Source organism: Bipolaris sorokiniana (assembly GCF_000338995.1).
Source record: "Bipolaris sorokiniana ND90Pr unplaced genomic scaffold COCSAscaffold_12, whole genome shotgun sequence".
In the NCBI taxonomy this organism is placed as follows: Eukaryota; Fungi; Ascomycota; class Dothideomycetes; order Pleosporales; family Pleosporaceae; genus Bipolaris; species Bipolaris sorokiniana.
This window is the reverse complement of record NW_006911906.1, coordinates 30,721-46,525: the sequence shown is the minus strand read 5'-3', so window position 1 is coordinate 46,525 and position 15,805 is coordinate 30,721. Positions and strand designations below refer to the sequence as shown.

The window sequence follows — 15,805 nt, the reverse complement described above, 5'->3', positions numbered from 1 at the left end:
AATCTCTGCGACATACTAACTCTAGCTTTTGCTTCAATAGAAGCTATCCTGCGGGCCCGCGATGAGGAGTCACTAGCCTCGGCTTTTTCTGACTTGATAACGAAATATTACAAAAGCACTATTGGTGCTTCTGAGACTCGAGTGGAACTAGACCAAACGCGAATAGGAAGGTAGAGTCCTGACGAGAAACTGCTTCCCCGCAATTGTGGGGTCAGAATTACTTACCGGCGACTAGCTACCCCTAAGTAGAAAGCCCCTGGCTGTTCATTCGAAAATCGCAACAATCCCAACACAAGAGTTGCCAAGATGCGGAACGTGGGGCGACCGGCTAAGAACGCGTAATAAAGAGTGGACTAGCGGGGTAGAGATTAATCAAGGCTAGGGTATTTTTTTTGAGAATGGCGCATCTCTAGTTGAATATAATTAATCTTGCAGCCATACCTCTTTCTGTCGTAACGAAAGACGTTTCAACATGCAGTGGAAGAGCCTCTTTAGCTATGGTGTCATGTTCGGAGCGACGCAGGCTCTTGACTGCTCGCTGTCCAGCATCCAGTCCGTGCTCTCTGAGAATGCTAGTGTAAACTGGGCATACCCACTCAAGGAAAATTCAACTCTAGAGGTGCCCCAGGGGAACACTGGCTACCCAACAAACCCAGTTGGACTTCCAGCTCTGTGTGCTGTTTCTGTACAAGTCCAGTCAATCGGTAATACGACTTATGGATTTGGACTATTCCTACCAGAATCATGGAATGGTCGATTTTTAGCAATCGGTAATGGAGGATTTGGAGGAGGTATCAATTGGGAAGACATGGTTGGCCTATAGCTCCCATGTATAATAACACTGTTGCTGACCATTGCACAGGGACCTGGCAGTCGTTATGGGTTTGCGACCATGTCAACAGATACTGGCCACAATTCATCCACGAGAGACGGATCCTGGGCATACCGACAACCAGAAAAGATAGAGAATTGGGGACATCTTGCTATGCACGGGTCGGTAGTGACAGCTAAGCTAATTGTCTCTGCGTATTACTCAAAAGACATCTCGTACAATTACTATGCTGGCTGCTCAACGGGAGGCCGGCAGGGTCTCAAGGAGGCCGAGCGATACCCTGAGGACTTTGACGGTATCATTGCAGGTGCCCCTGCTTGGTGGACAACTCACCTGCAGCCTTGGACGATCAAAGTGGCAATGTACAATTTGCCAACCACGACTGATTATCACATCCCACCTTCCAAGTTCACAGCTATCGGTGAAGAGGTGATGAAGCAGTGCGATGTCCAAGATGGTGTCAAAGATACTATTATATCAGACCCGCAAGGCTGTAACTTCCGCCCAGAAGAGCTGCTATGTGGCCAGAGCGTCAAAAACAGTAGTACTGCCGGTTGTCTCACTGCCCCTCAACTGTCGACCTTGACCAAGATCTATTCAGACTCTTGGAGTGAGAATCAAACATTTACCTTCCCGCATCTCTACTACGGAAGCGAACCTCAATGGGCACTCCTTTCTAGCGACCTACCAAATCCACTTGGCACGGACTACGTCCGATACTTTCTGAATTTTGGCGCAGATTGGTCGCCGTACGACTACAACGAAAGTATCCAGCGTCTTGCCGACGCCACAGATCCCGGAAACGCAACCGTCAAGTTCGATCTCTCAGCTTTCCATGCCAGGGGCGGCAAGATCCTATCATATCACGGCATGAGTGACGGCCTGATACCCACAGGCTCAGCAACATACTTTTACAACCAGGTAGTTCGCGAACTTAAGCCACGTGGCATTGAGGTTGACGACTTCTTTCGCTTCTTCCTCGTGCCGGGAATGGGCCATTGCTCAGGTACCTTCCCCAAAGTCAATGCACCGTGGTACTTTGCAGGGCCCAATCAAGCTTCAGCGTTAGGTCCTACAGTATACAGTGTACCCGGCTTCAAGGATGCTGATCACGATGCCATGCTCGCAATGATGAGATGGGTCGAGGAGGGCAAGAGGCCAGATTATGTCATTGGCACGAAGTATGCGAACGAGACTACCCAGATAGGGATAACGAGGCAGCGTCCGTTGTGCATGTATCCCAAGCAGGCTAGGTATGATGGGAGTGGGGATGTAGATGCGGCAAGCAGTTGGAATTGCAAATCCATGTACGAGTAAAATGTACTAGCTACACATTTTGTTATCGAACACGAAGCTCCTGATAAGATACCTTACGCCAAAACTATACACATACATTTATACTTTCCAAGATAACAGTTTGGAATCTTATAAAAAACCTGAAATATATTCTGCTAGGGTAGCATACTATCTAATACTGCGAGGAAGAACTAGAAGCGGTGATGAGGAAGAGGTTTCTTTGATAAAGGATCCAGGGTAACACAGTAATGCCAAACTGCACAGGAATGACAAACAAACTAATGTACCAGACCCATTCTCTTCATTGCACATTTCCCTATTTCACAGCATGCATGATCGTCACTCTTAGTCCGCCTCTTCAATTCAGGACCCAGCTGTCGTTATTTGGAGCATATTTGGTGTTAAAATTATTGATCATTGAAGAAAACTCTAGCTTGGACATAAGTCTGCTATCTCTTACCACGGAAACCAGGGTCGAGAAAAAGTACATATGAACTATGGACAAAGCTAAAAGCGATGTGTGCACCATAAGGTGAGCTACTAAGCTGATCAGGGGTCTTACATACACTGTCGCCGCCGATAGTTAGAAGGACAGTTGCGGAATCCAGTGGATTCGAAAGACGGATCCGGACTAACACTGATGAAAATATACCCCCAATCTGCCACATAATTGGACTGTAGCTAGTGCTACGTGCCATGCAAAGATTTATCATTTATTAGTCCTTTAAAGTTGACAGGATCAACACTGTTGTAGCCGATAGCTCGCCGTTCGAGTTTCTTCACAAAGATCACGAACTCATCGACAGGGTTTATGGGCTTAACATAAACTATGTCGCTTACGGTCCTCTTAGAAATAGCTATTAATACATGACTTCCTTCACAACTCAATAGACGATTTCCAAGATGACAGCTATCGTGGTTGCACTACGTCAAGTTCAATTTGTATTCATCTAATGTATCTTACGCCCCGCTTACCACTCCCTAAATTCTAAGGAAGGAGATTGAATGAGAACAAAGATATTTCCAAGGGATTCAGGAAGCTTGCACAGCAAAAGAAACGCTTCATGGCGCAACCAAGCGGAAATTTCTAGTAGAGGGTTTCATTTCAGGTGATATTGAACCGACAGTGGATGAGCTGAAGGAGGTGCGCATAGTGATCAACTCGTTGAAACCGCAAGGATATCGATGTGATGGAAAGGCGCTAGTGAATGATGGTAATCAGATTGATACGAAACCTCCTAACCTACTTTACATACTTACTTTGTACTACTTTGGCACCGCTGGGTATAGAAATAAGAGAAAAAAGATGTTTTTTTACAAGTTGATAACATTCTCCGAAACGAAAACACAAGGACAAATGAAATTGATGCTTGCACGAGGAAAGATCGATACTCAGGTCTTCGCACTATCTACTCGCAAAATGCTTTATTCACGATGACTAGTTTCGAGAATGAATTCTCTAAGGACATCCTATCAACTTAAATCCTTCTATCCCTTATTTTGCTAGTCGTTTACTAGTTTCAGATAAACATCTTAGATACTAATTAAGCTATTGTTATAGAAAATAACTAGAAAGATGTTGTATGCGTTAAACTTGATTATTTTTCTTAATACTGCGTGTTGCTTCAGTAGCTGATAAATGCTACTCTCCCTTAGCTTAAGTTAGATTGAAGTATGGCTTAGTGCGACCCTTTTTGGGGGTGTATTGAAAGGGATACCTCGCTAGGGCACTTTGGTTGTACATGCGAGAAACCATGCTTGAATAGGTGTGGATAGATTTTTGTAAGTAAGGGTATATATTTAGTTAGCTGGAACTTAACCCCGTGGTGTGCGATATCTCTACCTATAAATATAAAGGTTAAAGGTTTAACTGTAGTTCTAGTAAGAGCTGAAATGTGCCTAATTGTATGGCTAGGCGTATTTAATAAACAAAGACATCTATCTTTATATAAGTTAGTAAAGTTAAATTTTCTAATTTTGAGCCATTAACATTTTTTCGTGAAGTCAATCTCGTTAAGCTCACGCCCTTTTTATGCTCTCTTATCTACTTAAGATTCTAGAATAGTAGGGAACGCGGGTATATAATAGTATTCGAAAACTACTCTAATAATGATTTCTATTGACTAAGGAAATGTGTTAGGGTCGCCGACGTGGTCGAAATGCTAGTCAGATTAAACGATGCCTTCTACATTAGCTGAATCCTGACCGTTCTCGCGTAGTATAGTTGCGACATCTTTTTCCTCAATAATACAACTTACTTGCTTAGCTCCTTCTATAAATGTAGTTGGGCCATTTTTCTAGTCTTTGCGAACACCGAGGTCGAAGAGCAAAGTGGCGTATCTGTGCGTGCTGGTAGGGGTTTTAATCAGGAAGGCGGAACTGTCGCAATGCATCTTATCAGTACTAGAAATGACAGGGTCTACAAACGCTGCACCCGGAGATTTGCTCATCCGGCTCGTTGTGTCGAGTATGGCCACATTAACTGTGCTTTTCGACTCCGGAATTTAGAGTTCTAGAGTACTGTGTGCATACTCCATCTTTGAGCCAACCGCAAGTGAATCTGTAGAGTGAAAGTACAATTATTGGCCTTTATGTAGCTCCGAAGCACGCATTTATGCTTGTTCCTACGCCCAGTATTTAGAAACCTAGCGCAATCCCACGACACCGAGAAGGTATAAACGATACGGACACCGAAAGGACCGATAAACTCGGAGATGTTATCTCTGAAAGATGCATGCGCAAACATGGTAGATGATAGAAAAAGTGAAGTGGGTAGAGAACTGATACCTACATATATCCGACGGATACGGTGAACCCTGCGCATTGTCTCAGACTAAACGCACTTTACCCCTTGTTTTTAAGATTATCCAGCGGCCTGATTCTTTCTGTGAGCGCTGGTACCCAATGCCCGCTCGCATCGTTGACACTAACATAAAAGCTGATTTGATGAAAGTGTTTGTCTTCGCTAAGCGTTTCCAGATCGCGCATTGCTTGCGCGCTGTCATGTGTCTCAGCACCTAGCTAGATAAGAACACAAGAAGCTCGGGCGTATACGGTTCCCATCAGTTGTACTTGCTGACCACGTTCTATTTTGTGATTTTGGTTAATGCAAATAGCATTAATCCACAGCAAACAATCCCTATCGCAATATCGAGATTGCTCTAGAGCTTGACCAAGGTTCTTCGTGATGTTGTCTTATATGCCATTAATGTGATGCTCTGCCTCGCCTGGAATCTCAGCCCAAACATGATAATGCTTCATATGGGAGAGGTTTGTTATATGGACCCAGAGACTCAATCTGGAGACTGGCCCCAAGCTTGCTTCCTAGCACACCTGCATGGAGTCGAAGGATCCGGATTTTAAGTTTTTGACGGACGAGATTCCCCGACAAAGAATAGATAGCAACCGACGAGCTATTTTCACTAGGCAGTTAAGGACGCTCTAGATAGTCCTTTGGGTTTACAATCGTGTCGTTTGGTGAGATCGGGCGCAGTAATGTCTCCTCCTCATCGCAAATAGCGCATGCACGGCCACGACAGGTAACAGCAACAAAAGCACAAAGCGCAAGACACGCAAGAAAGATTGCTGAAAGTATAGCCAACATGGTTCTAAGAACTATAGATATGTTTTAGGTCCAGCAAACACCAAACAGGGGTACAGTACAGGGTAGAGTGTTGAACGGTTAGAAGAAGCAGAATTAGCGGCGAAGAGGTACCTAAGGTTCTAGCGTACGTGTTGCAGGGCCACTGTAAATCTTTTATATCTACGGGAAGGCGACATAACTACGTATAGTACCCGAACAGCGATTGGTTTGCGTACGCATGTATTGCGCAATACAATTGTAGTCTCTCTGAATTCCTTTCCTTACTAGCTATGCATTCTAATATCAAAATGTATTCATAAACTCGTGAAGAGAGGTATTGGCCTAAGTCAACTATACAAATCTATGAATAAAGCACGCTAAACTGCATCAATATTCCATCCTCTATGATCAATGCTCCACACCTTTCTTGTTCACTCTCTTGATCCATTCTCTATTCTTGCTTCTTCCTGCCCGCGCACACTCCTCAAAATACCCTCCCTACCACAAACGCTTCAAAAACACTATTTTCAAGCACTTCCTTCGCCACCACACCCCCAAACTTATAACATCTCACCGCCGCGACTAACTTCTCCTTTAGCACCTCCCAGCGGGCAAAATCTAACCCCCCAAACCCCTCATGCTGCCGCACAAACTCCCAGGCTTGTATTGGTGTCACTTCATCGTCTGCTAGCGGGATCTGGGCAGACAGCTGTAGTAGTTGCGAGAGGCTGGCGCGGGGGACGCGCCAGGCGCTAGACGAGTGGAGGCGCTGGCCGGCTGGGGAAGGGTGTGTGTGGAGGAGGGTGGCGGAGAGGGTGAGGGCATGGCCGGTAGATGTTGTTAGGGCTGTGCCTGGATCTGTAAAGTGCGAATGGGAGTGCTGCGGGGAAGAGGGCGGGCCGACGTCGATGTGGGAGAGGCAGGGGGATTCGAGGGTTAGGACAAAGTCCATGGCTAGGGCTTCGGGGTCCAGCGTACTAAGTTTGGCCGTTGGTGTTGGAGTGGGATTGATGGGTGAGGCGAGGTGCGATGGTAGAGAGCCGGAAGAGGGGGGTGAGATGGGTTGGGAGAAGTTGATGGCTGTGGAGGATGGGTTGAGTCTAGGTAAGGCTTGTGGCTGCTGGATGTAGATTTGTTTTCGACGGTTTTTTCGTTTGGCGCTGGGGTCTTCTTGCGCTATCGATAGTGTGAGGGTGTCGTCTGTTGCTGCGTCTGAGAAGGAGGTTGAGTAGTTGTCCGGGCTGATGGAGGATGCATGGGCGATGTCATTGGGACGTCCTTGCAAAGTTTCTGCTGGCACTGGAATGCCATGTTGTGTCAGGAGCCTCTTCAGCACATTGTTTTCGGCATACAGCGCTTTGGTTTCCGACTCCAAGCGTGCTTCGTTGGCGCGAAGGCGCACGACTTCGGTCTCTAGTGACACGACGTATGCTTCCTTTCGTTCGCGGTGGGTTCTAAAAGTCACGTTAGGTTTAGAAGACATGCAGAAAGAATACTATACTTGATGTTATCACCAGCAGACATATCCTCAGTGTGAAATGGCAGGAACAAGACTGAAGAAAATCTATGTGACATACTTTTGTGCTTTGCGAACCTGCTCTCTTCGTCTCTGTGTTTGGTTTCGAGGTTCTGCTGAATCTGCCTGACGCGTGAGACCACTAAGCCTTGTAGCACCAATTCTCTTTCTCTACGATAAATCCGAAAAAGGACTCATTCTACATACCATCTGCAGAAGACGTCTTATCGCCTTTGAAAGGCTTGAATGTGAATTTCCTCATCTCTCACTGTCTGTGCTGCCAGCCACCTGGCAACAAAAATAGAGCGAGAAAAAGACCGGAAAGCGCGTAAGAAGGCTCTCAACCACGTGTCGTTGCGATTAATGCGCCGGTTTCTCGATATAGACGTGGTTGAGTACTATGTATGTAGCTGAGCCCACTCCGGTAAACGGTGTTTTGACGCGCGCTGAGCTAGGTAGTATCACCTAATAAGTAATACTGCTTCCCCACGGTCATCAATGCAATGCGCAGCACAAATGTTTTCTTGCGATAAATCTGCAAACCTTAAACTCCTTGTTGCGAATCGTCATTGGTCGGGAGACCGCTCAGAGACTGTAAATGCGGCCGTAAAATTGGGGGTGGGTTCACACATGCGCGCGCGGGCACGCCCCCAAAACCCCCCAGCTCCCCACCGGCCCAGTTTGAGACTAGGTCTCCATGGTTCCTGCCCAATCCACTCGCTATTTGAAAATTCTCATTTTAGCATCCAGTACATACGGCCATAGGAAATTGAAAGCAGAATTCCCCGTTCGATCAATTGTACTTAAGCAGTTTACCGGCGGATTAGTAGTCAGGTGGGTGACCACTGGCGAATCCCCGCTGTCGTATGTATTTTATGTTTTTGTTTGCTCAGGTCAAGGGATGCGCCACGAGGGGAATCATGGGGACAGGGTGACAGGGCACAGGGGAGGGATGGAACGCAAAGGGCTCGTTCCACGCCTAACCGTAACAGGTAATCTTGCTTCGAGAATCAGATTGCCTTTTTAAGCAAAGATCGACGCGACATGTCTCTGCCTTGTGCCTTGATACATGCAATCTGTTTCGCACTTAGCCGTGTACCCGATTGCCGCTCGCTTGAAGCCCCCAGCACTTTTGAGACACAGCCGCAGCCTCAGGATAGGCTGGCGGTCTTATTTTGATGCCTGGAATGTATGCAATCTGCGGTAAGCACAAACCTCTTTTACTTACGAGGCGGGCGCTATACCAGGTCGGGAAATCTTGATAGAGTCATCTGAGAGAGAACGAGTGGGTAACACCGAGTAGATCAGATATGCAGTGACTTGTAGAGGCAGAAGGCAGCTGTGTATAAAGAGGGGCGGGAAGCTGAGAGTTGTTCGACACTTACAACCTTGCGTCTCAACATCAATAACCTCGTCTTCTTCCTTAATATTATCTCAAGTTTGATACTTGATTCGGTGCTATTTTTTTCGATTATCCCATAAAACCCCCCCAAAAGTGGACATGATCTATACTGCAGCTCTTCTTTCTTTGCTCCCCCTGCTGGCAGTGGCGGCTCCGCATCAACAACATGGTCCTGGTATGAAGCAAGGAAAGCAACAGGATGGAATGAGTTGCACACCTCAAGGATCCAACAAGGCCGTAAAGGTCGGAAAGGCAGTCTACCTCATCACCAACGAGGCTGAAAACGCGGTCATTGCACTACCCATTGGAGCCGACGGCAAGTTATCTGCGGGTAAAATGGCAAAGACAGGCGGCACGGGATCAGCCGCTGTCAACGCAGAAGGGAAACCAGAGACACCCGACGCACTAGTATCGCAGTCTTCATTGACAGTAGCTGGCAACGTAAGTTTACTCCAGCGTCTTAGACTGTCGCGTCTTGGAAAAGGATACATGAAGCTAACACGTTTCCCAGAACCTCTTCGCCGTCAATGCAGGCTCGAACACACTTACCATGATGGCCATCTCAAATCAAGACCCCACAGCGTTGACTTGCGTGGGCAAGCCGGTCAAGGTTCCAGGCGAGTTCCCTAACACTGTCGCTGCATCAGCAAAGAATAAGATCGCTTGTGTTGGAACCTCGGGCGCAGTAGCTGGCATCTCTTGCGCGAGCTTCTCCAGCAAAGGCATGGGTCAAATGGACGGTCTGCGGCCTTTTGACCTTGGGCAAACGACCCCGCCTGTAGGACCGCTAAACACCGTGTCACAGACCTTCTTCTCAGCAGACGAGAAAACGCTGTTCACTACCGTCAAGGGCGATCCGACAGTGAACAATACTGGGTTTCTTTCAACGTTTCCCGTCGAGGCTAGTCAAGGTGGCGCAAATAAAGTTTCAACAAAGGGTATGCAGAGTTCACCCAATGGCACGGCTGTGCTATTCGGCTCTGCGATCATGGCCAATGACCCTTCATCGCTTTTTGTCACTGATGCGTCATTCGGTGCGGCCGTCTTGAAGGTGGATTCAGCGGGTCAGGCAACTGTCCAGGGCGCAGGTACAATTGAAGGCCAGAAAGCAACCTGCTGGGCTACCATCTCCGACTCGACAAACAGCGCGTATGTGACTGATGTTGCCACGAACCGTGTTGTAGAGATGAGCCTGGACAATGCGAGTATCATCAAGGAGCTCGATCTTTCCGCAAACGGCGATCCAGGCCTTGTCGATCTCCGCGCTGCAGGTGATTTTGTTTACGCGCTCAGTCCAGGTAATGGAACGACGAACGCAGCAATCACAGTACTGGACGTGTCTGGAGGAAAGGGGTCAATGAAACAGATACAACATTTCGATTTGGGACGGATGGGTGCAGGAAAGAGCGCCCAGGGCATGGCTGTCATGCTGTAAGAGATGTTGAAGACTTGATAGGAGGTGATGCTAGTAGTTTTTAGTTTCTTTCTTTTGTTCTATGTACATTCAACACAAGGCTGGGCCTTTAATTCAAAACAGTCTGCCAAAGATTCCGAACACGAGATAATAACGTGCTACCTTACACTAACTCTGACCCTGCCGACCCCGCGCGTCATCTGATGTACCGCACCTAGAAGTGCTTTGAAGAACTCTAGTTGCTAAAATGTATTAGAAAAATATCGAGTTTTAAGGTTTCATCAGTGAATTAGTAAGTCTACGCCCGTCTTCTGGACACAGTAGACAATTGCCGCCTCGCGAGCCCGATTATGTTCCTGTATAAGAACGCACTCATTCAGCCTCAGTTGACTACAACATCAAGAATACCAGCGCTGTTTCTATCGTATACAGATATCTGTTGTCATATTCCGCTTTTGATTTTCTAGAGGCCATGTTGCCGTCAAACCCATGTCCAGGTCTGGTGTAGTGTGCTCCCCGTACATATTGATCACCATATCACTTACCCAGCCAGGTATGTTTTGCAACTTACTGTACCCTATACTGCCGGAGCATGATAAGTACATAGAATAGTATGCGTAGGATTGCAAGGCATATGATTTGACGCTAGATAAATATTGTAACGAGAGTCCGAATGTCCGGTTGAGGTGGTGTCTCGCCACGCTGTGTGTCTCACTACGCAGTGCGGCACGTTAAGCTGAATCATCCGACCTGAAGGAGCGCTCTCGTTCATTGCATCCGAGCCTTAACAATCCATCGATTGCAGCTATATGAATTCATCACACTCAATCAGCTTCGATATCGGTCGGGTCCAACTCCGCCCCAACATATGCTGTCCAGGTTAGCTTGGCTTGGCTCTAGGCTGGTCATGCTGGTGAAAGGACATTCTCGAGGCAATATGATCCTAACCTTAACTCCACTCTGCACCATTCTGTTATCCTGCCGAAGCTAACAGTGTCTCGCCAGAATTCAGCTCCGTCCGTGAAGGCCAGGTCTCCAATCGCAACCTTAGCTCCCCGCTGGATACAGATCCTCCACCGCTCGCTCCGACCAAAGAAGACCTTGATTCGCTAGCCCACAGCCGTCCTTTGCTCATACCCAGATGCTTCCATTGCTCCAACGGAAGCTGTCGCCCAGCTGGTTATTGTTGGATATGATGCCGCAGGCGGTAAGGGCTACATTGTAGTTGGAAGGGGCGGGTGGTGGGGGTAGCTTGATGAGCCCGTTGCAGTCTGATAGTGGGGATAGCGCACCACGGGCGTTGGAACGCGGTATTGGTGGTCAAACGACGGGTAGGGCGCGACTAAAATGATGAGACTGGAGTTTCAGGGGTGGGTTGAGGGACTGGTTGAGAGGGGCCTGACGCTCAACGAGGACGAGGTGTGATGGCAACAACAACACACTTTCAAATCCAATGATCTCCAGGTTTCTACCCCACTGACCGCCAACGGTGCATATCTCTCAATGCTCAGATATGTCCACTGCGTCAACTCGTTTTGGTCAATTCGATACAGAACTCTCTCAGAGGAGAGTCCTCTTCGCCTCATCTAAGAAACGTTCTCCGACAAGGGTGTACGTATTCTCTTCTGCCGTACTGGACCGCCGTAACAATACAGGTACGTTACAACCCAACAGCACAACCACCAAATCTCCCTTCCTCGCCTTCTCAGGGATCATCCTAACACGCCCATTAGCAGTGACCATCAGACGTAACGACTTCCTCACAACGGTATCATTGAAGCAACTGAGGAATGAGCCAAAGATGTAATCGTCCATATTCGCAGGCTGGGACGTTGATTGAAAACTGACGCGTTCACTGCTGTCGCGAAAAACGTCATGAAAACTGAAACCCTGGATCTTGAGAAACTTGGACTTATTGTACCACTCCTGGAACTCTTTGGGGATAGAATACACTAACTTGGTCATTAGCTGACTACAAAGCCACATAAATTCTGAGGAAACTTATCGACAGGCATGGCGAAACGCAGGAATCGATCTTTGCGACTAACACCAGGGATCTGCACACGGCGATGAGTGTTTTAGAAGCTGATATCTGTCTTAGTGTAGGCTTCCCTAAATCCCTCACACTATTTTATCAACAAACACAGTCCTTTTAACTAATACTTTAGAGCGTCTTTATTCACTCTTGATCTTTTTAAAAGCTTATATAATTTAAACTAGACTTCACTATAGTATATACTTACCTATTCTATATACTGATATAAAGCTCGTTACTATAATATTGTATAGGTTATAGGTAAATATAGTTTTAGTCTTGGAAATCACTAGGAGCAAGTAGTGAGAAAGGCTCCAGGGGCCTGCAGAGCTCAAACCACATGATAACAGAGAGGTGTAGTGGCAAAATCAGCCGTGCGTGCAGCTAATAGGCTGATAGTGACACGCTTTGACCAACAGGCAACGTCAGAGCCATGCGGGGTCTAAGCCGTCCACGAATGTCTCGCAAGAACGCTCCAGCCGACGAACAAAGATGCCGCGGTCAAAAGAGAAAGCGATCCGTTACGAGAATAAGCTTAAACCCGGTGATAGGCAAATTTATAATGTAAGCGTGTCTACCTACCCCTTTAATAGTAGTAATTTGTGACCGTGAATAGCGTATCATAAGCCAAGAAGCAAAAAACTCCGAGAATCTAATCTTCTCACCTGGGAAGAAGTTAATATGGAAAAGAGGAACGAGGTTATCAATGAGATTATAGATCAGCTGAAAAATCCGGATTTCTCTGAAGTGAAGAGCGATGATGTCGAAAAAAGCATAACAAAGAAGTTGAAGGCATGGATATACGAGGGCATGTAAAGTGATCCGCTTTTGAATATCTGGTGCTAACGGCGTCTCAGCTAACAGGGCGGAAAACCGGGCGAAAAAGAATGCGTCGTCAAGTGCCGCTACCCCGGCGCCCAAGACAACTCTGCCTTACGACCCTGTCCTGGCGGCCGCTGCACAGCAAAAAACCAGCTCTCAGATGTGCGGGAATGTGGACCGAACCTAGAGGGTTAGGAGGTGGGCCCCCAGGTAATGCAGACGTTATTTCAAATAAAACCGCCTTCGCCACGAACACACCATAACTCTCTACTGCCCGTTCTTATCACAGTACATACAAGCGTACTTGGCTCACTAAATGCTGAACTATTGCTACTTAGATTTATTAACAGCTATCATTAATATTAAGGGTGAAATGGCCTTCGAACGAGTTTGCATTAACCTATGTTATGAAAGAAGAAAGATAAAGAAAGCAAAGCTATCATACAATGTCTCTTACTTTGTACTCTTGCCTTAGGTTTCTTCGTACGAATAAGGTTTCGTGACTAAGTAGCATGGAGTAGACACGTGATATAACGTGTTTTATTCACGGGCGCAGCCTCTCACATCTATGCTACTTTTCGTGTTACGATACTCTAAACTAGAGACCTTCCTAGGCCTCTAGTTTAGAGGGCCATTAGTTACACCTTAGGGAAATGAAGCTATAGTTATATGTATGGTCAACGGGTGCAGATATTTTCCAATGACGAGTCTTACTATGGTATGATATAAGTCTTTTTACCTTTGCCTAACTAGTATAAGTCCTGTAGAAGACGTAAGAGATAGGTATACCCGTCGACATCTCTCAGGATGGGCGGAGAAAACGGTAGCGCACGGGCTCTTCTGTTCACGAAGTGCTAACCTAATGAATTCGACGAGGCAGGCGCTTATATCCTTAAGTGCCGTAAGTTATATAGCAAATCATTTCTAGAGCTTAGTAGTAACGGGAACAACTCAAGAAATCCGTGGTAAATTCTGGCCGCGACGTTCGGGACCGTTCCCATGGCGCGCCAATAATAGAGCTAAGGCCACAACTACCCGTGTTGTGCTCAAAAGCGGTCACCGAGCCCGCACCCCAGGTATTTGGTATGTACCTGGTTACAGTGCAGCTATTGTCCCACAGTCATGGTAACACGGAAGCCACGAGGATTTCCACGCGACGTGAAACATTGCGACGAAGGAAGACGTCGCATATTCAACAGAATTACAGATTCGTCTTTCAATATATACGTAAGTTTACAAGTCAAACACGACGTCTTAGGCATAGATTAAAAAAGCAGGCCACATCCGTATCTTTTTATTGCAATGTTATGAAAAGCATCATGCCTGCGTTGCACGCGAGTCAGGAATATCGCTCGATAGCGTGCTCGAATCGAGGGTACTAGCAGATCTGGATGGGGTGCGGGGTACAAACTATCAAGCTGGTGTGGCGAGAGCAGGGGCGTTTGGTGTAACTTGGGCAACGTACATGCTCACCGATGGATTCTACCGGATAATCAAGGAAGTCTGGACAGGCTGTTGACGCTTGATGATAGTCTGCTGACTGTCCATAAAAGGAAAGAACGGTTGTAGGGGACCATATGCAGATCCAAATTCCCCAGTTCAATGAGTAGCGGCTAGCTAGCCATCGCTTGCATGAATCACCGTGATCAGCATCGTGATAGAACAAAGATGATGTGACGACTTCTTCTGCCGCATGTAGGCGTCGACAGAGCACCAGGATTACAGCTTGGGCGTCTACAGGCCCGTGTGGCAACCCTACGCCACTCAACGCCATACCAAGAATGACAAAAAGCGCAAAATTGGCGAAAAAGACGCTGGGGTGTTTGAAGGATTTCCAGTACGACACATTCGTCAAAAAAGGGGCTTTCGTGAGAAACGCTCAAACGCACTTTTACCACTCCAAATCTCCCGGAGCAGGCGGACAGTCTATCCTGTGCCAAGGGTTTGGAAGTGAACTACCGCATCTCGCTGTTCTTTAAGTCTTACGAATATGGCCAGGGTGGCTGTCGCCGATTTGAAGCACTGACTTCGACATGCGCAAGACATTAGATGATATCAGTCAAGAGCAGCGTTTCGGCGACTGACGTACAATTGGCTGCAATGGAAATTTGAAGCCAGAGATGCTCCTGAAGCATCGAACAGCAGAGGTTGGTCAATCCAGAGAGCTCGTTGCGCATTTGGGAAGTGTGCCTGTGCCGTCTGTAGAAGGGCCGGGGACAGTAGACGGTCTACCCCAAAGACTGTACCACGACTTCCTATACTACGATACGCGTCGCTGCTACGGTCACTTGGGGCGATGCTGAGGCCTTCACCAACAGCTCTGGGACATGAATATTTTATGGGTTATCAAGGTTGTCGGAGATGAGAGCACAAGGCGGCATCAAGGCAAGCATACCATATCGCCCTCTAGTAAGCCAGTCGCGTAACAATCTACGCGAGCAGAGGTACTTCTCCCCGGCTAATCGCGACGCAAATAACGTTGAAATAAAAAACATGTCGCAATGTGCACTTTTGCAGTATATTCATGATTCCCAGTCCTAACGAAACGCTCACCATTGGATCCAGCCAGTAGCCATGGGCCAATCGTAGTCATTTTTGCAGCTCAAGTCTGGGGTAGTCTAGTCCATTCCGGGAAGGTATTCTCCGCGACTCGATGCCTAAGTTGCCCTCTATAAGTTTTGATACATGTTGCAGAAGCCATTCATAGAATGATGACGCTAGAGCTGCTGTTGCAGCATCAGCCAAACTCACCAGATAGTTGTTTTGGGCGACATTTGCAGCAGAATTGTTCAACTCTGCAAAATTGACTTTTGGTAAGATTGCACAGCCTCATAAACAGCTCGAAGTTTTGACAATAGTCGCAGAATCATGCCCCTTTTCTACACATGGTTGAAGTTGTTATGTT

At 47.1% G+C, this 15,805-nt stretch overlaps 7 protein-coding genes across 7 annotated transcripts; 3 read left to right on the top strand and 4 right to left on the bottom strand.

Annotated features, from left to right (window-relative positions):
* Positions 1 to 505: 505 nt before the first annotated feature.
* On the top strand, positions 506 to 2,149 carry COCSADRAFT_96234 (uncharacterized protein; the record flags this gene model as incomplete). Its single annotated transcript, XM_007704485.1, has 2 exons — positions 506 to 811; positions 863 to 2,149. The coding sequence occupies 2 exons, from the start codon at positions 506 to 508 to the stop codon at positions 2,147 to 2,149; spliced, it is 1,593 nt and encodes a 530-aa protein (XP_007702675.1).
* A 1,658-nt stretch (positions 2,150 to 3,807) lies between these two features.
* On the bottom strand, positions 3,808 to 4,110 carry COCSADRAFT_96812 (uncharacterized protein; the record flags this gene model as incomplete). Its single annotated transcript, XM_007704484.1, has 1 exon — positions 3,808 to 4,110. A coding segment is annotated over one exon (303 nt), but the record flags the coding sequence as incomplete, so codon positions are not given.
* A 999-nt stretch (positions 4,111 to 5,109) lies between these two features.
* On the bottom strand, positions 5,110 to 5,317 carry COCSADRAFT_344048 (uncharacterized protein; the record flags this gene model as incomplete). The annotated part of the gene is made up of 1 exon (XM_007704483.1): positions 5,110 to 5,317. A coding segment is annotated over one exon (168 nt), but the record flags the coding sequence as incomplete, so codon positions are not given.
* Positions 5,318 to 5,972: 655 nt separating this feature from the next.
* Positions 5,973 to 7,690, bottom strand: COCSADRAFT_39027 (uncharacterized protein). Its single transcript, XM_007704362.1, has 3 exons — positions 7,435 to 7,690; positions 7,289 to 7,349; positions 5,973 to 7,165 (listed from the first exon to the last, which is right to left on the bottom strand). The coding sequence occupies exons 1-3, from the start codon at positions 7,487 to 7,489 to the stop codon at positions 6,196 to 6,198; spliced, it is 1,086 nt and encodes a 361-aa protein (XP_007702552.1). The 5' UTR covers positions 7,490 to 7,690; the 3' UTR covers positions 5,973 to 6,195.
* Positions 7,691 to 8,833: 1,143 nt separating this feature from the next.
* COCSADRAFT_96869 (uncharacterized protein) lies at positions 8,834 to 10,064 on the top strand (the record flags this gene model as incomplete). Its single annotated transcript, XM_007704482.1, has 2 exons — positions 8,834 to 9,070; positions 9,141 to 10,064. 2 exons carry the CDS (start codon positions 8,834 to 8,836, stop codon positions 10,062 to 10,064), a joined length of 1,161 nt encoding a protein of 386 aa, XP_007702672.1.
* Positions 10,065 to 11,603: 1,539 nt separating this feature from the next.
* On the bottom strand, positions 11,604 to 12,008 carry COCSADRAFT_162756 (uncharacterized protein; the record flags this gene model as incomplete). The annotated part of the gene is made up of 1 exon (XM_007704481.1): positions 11,604 to 12,008. The coding sequence occupies one exon, from the start codon at positions 12,006 to 12,008 to the stop codon at positions 11,604 to 11,606; it is 405 nt and encodes a 134-aa protein (XP_007702671.1).
* Positions 12,009 to 12,558: 550 nt separating this feature from the next.
* On the top strand, positions 12,559 to 13,087 carry COCSADRAFT_192264 (uncharacterized protein; the record flags this gene model as incomplete). Its single annotated transcript, XM_007704480.1, has 3 exons — positions 12,559 to 12,642; positions 12,706 to 12,890; positions 12,943 to 13,087. The coding sequence occupies exons 1-3, from the start codon at positions 12,571 to 12,573 to the stop codon at positions 13,085 to 13,087; spliced, it is 402 nt and encodes a 133-aa protein (XP_007702670.1). The 5' UTR covers positions 12,559 to 12,570.
* Between the last annotated feature and the right edge of the window lie 2,718 nt (positions 13,088 to 15,805).

Coding starts and splice junctions, on each gene's coding strand:
- COCSADRAFT_39027 (XM_007704362.1), bottom strand. CDS start 7,489: ATGAGGAAATTCACATTCAAGCCTTTCAAAGGCGATAAGACGTCTTCT. Junction 7,350..7,434: donor TAAGACGTCTTCTGCAGATG/GTATGTAGAATG, acceptor CGCGTCAGGCAG/ATTCAGCAGAACCTCGAAAC. Junction 7,166..7,288: donor CAGGTTCGCAAAGCACAAAA/GTATGTCACATA, acceptor CGTGACTTTTAG/AACCCACCGCGAACGAAAGG.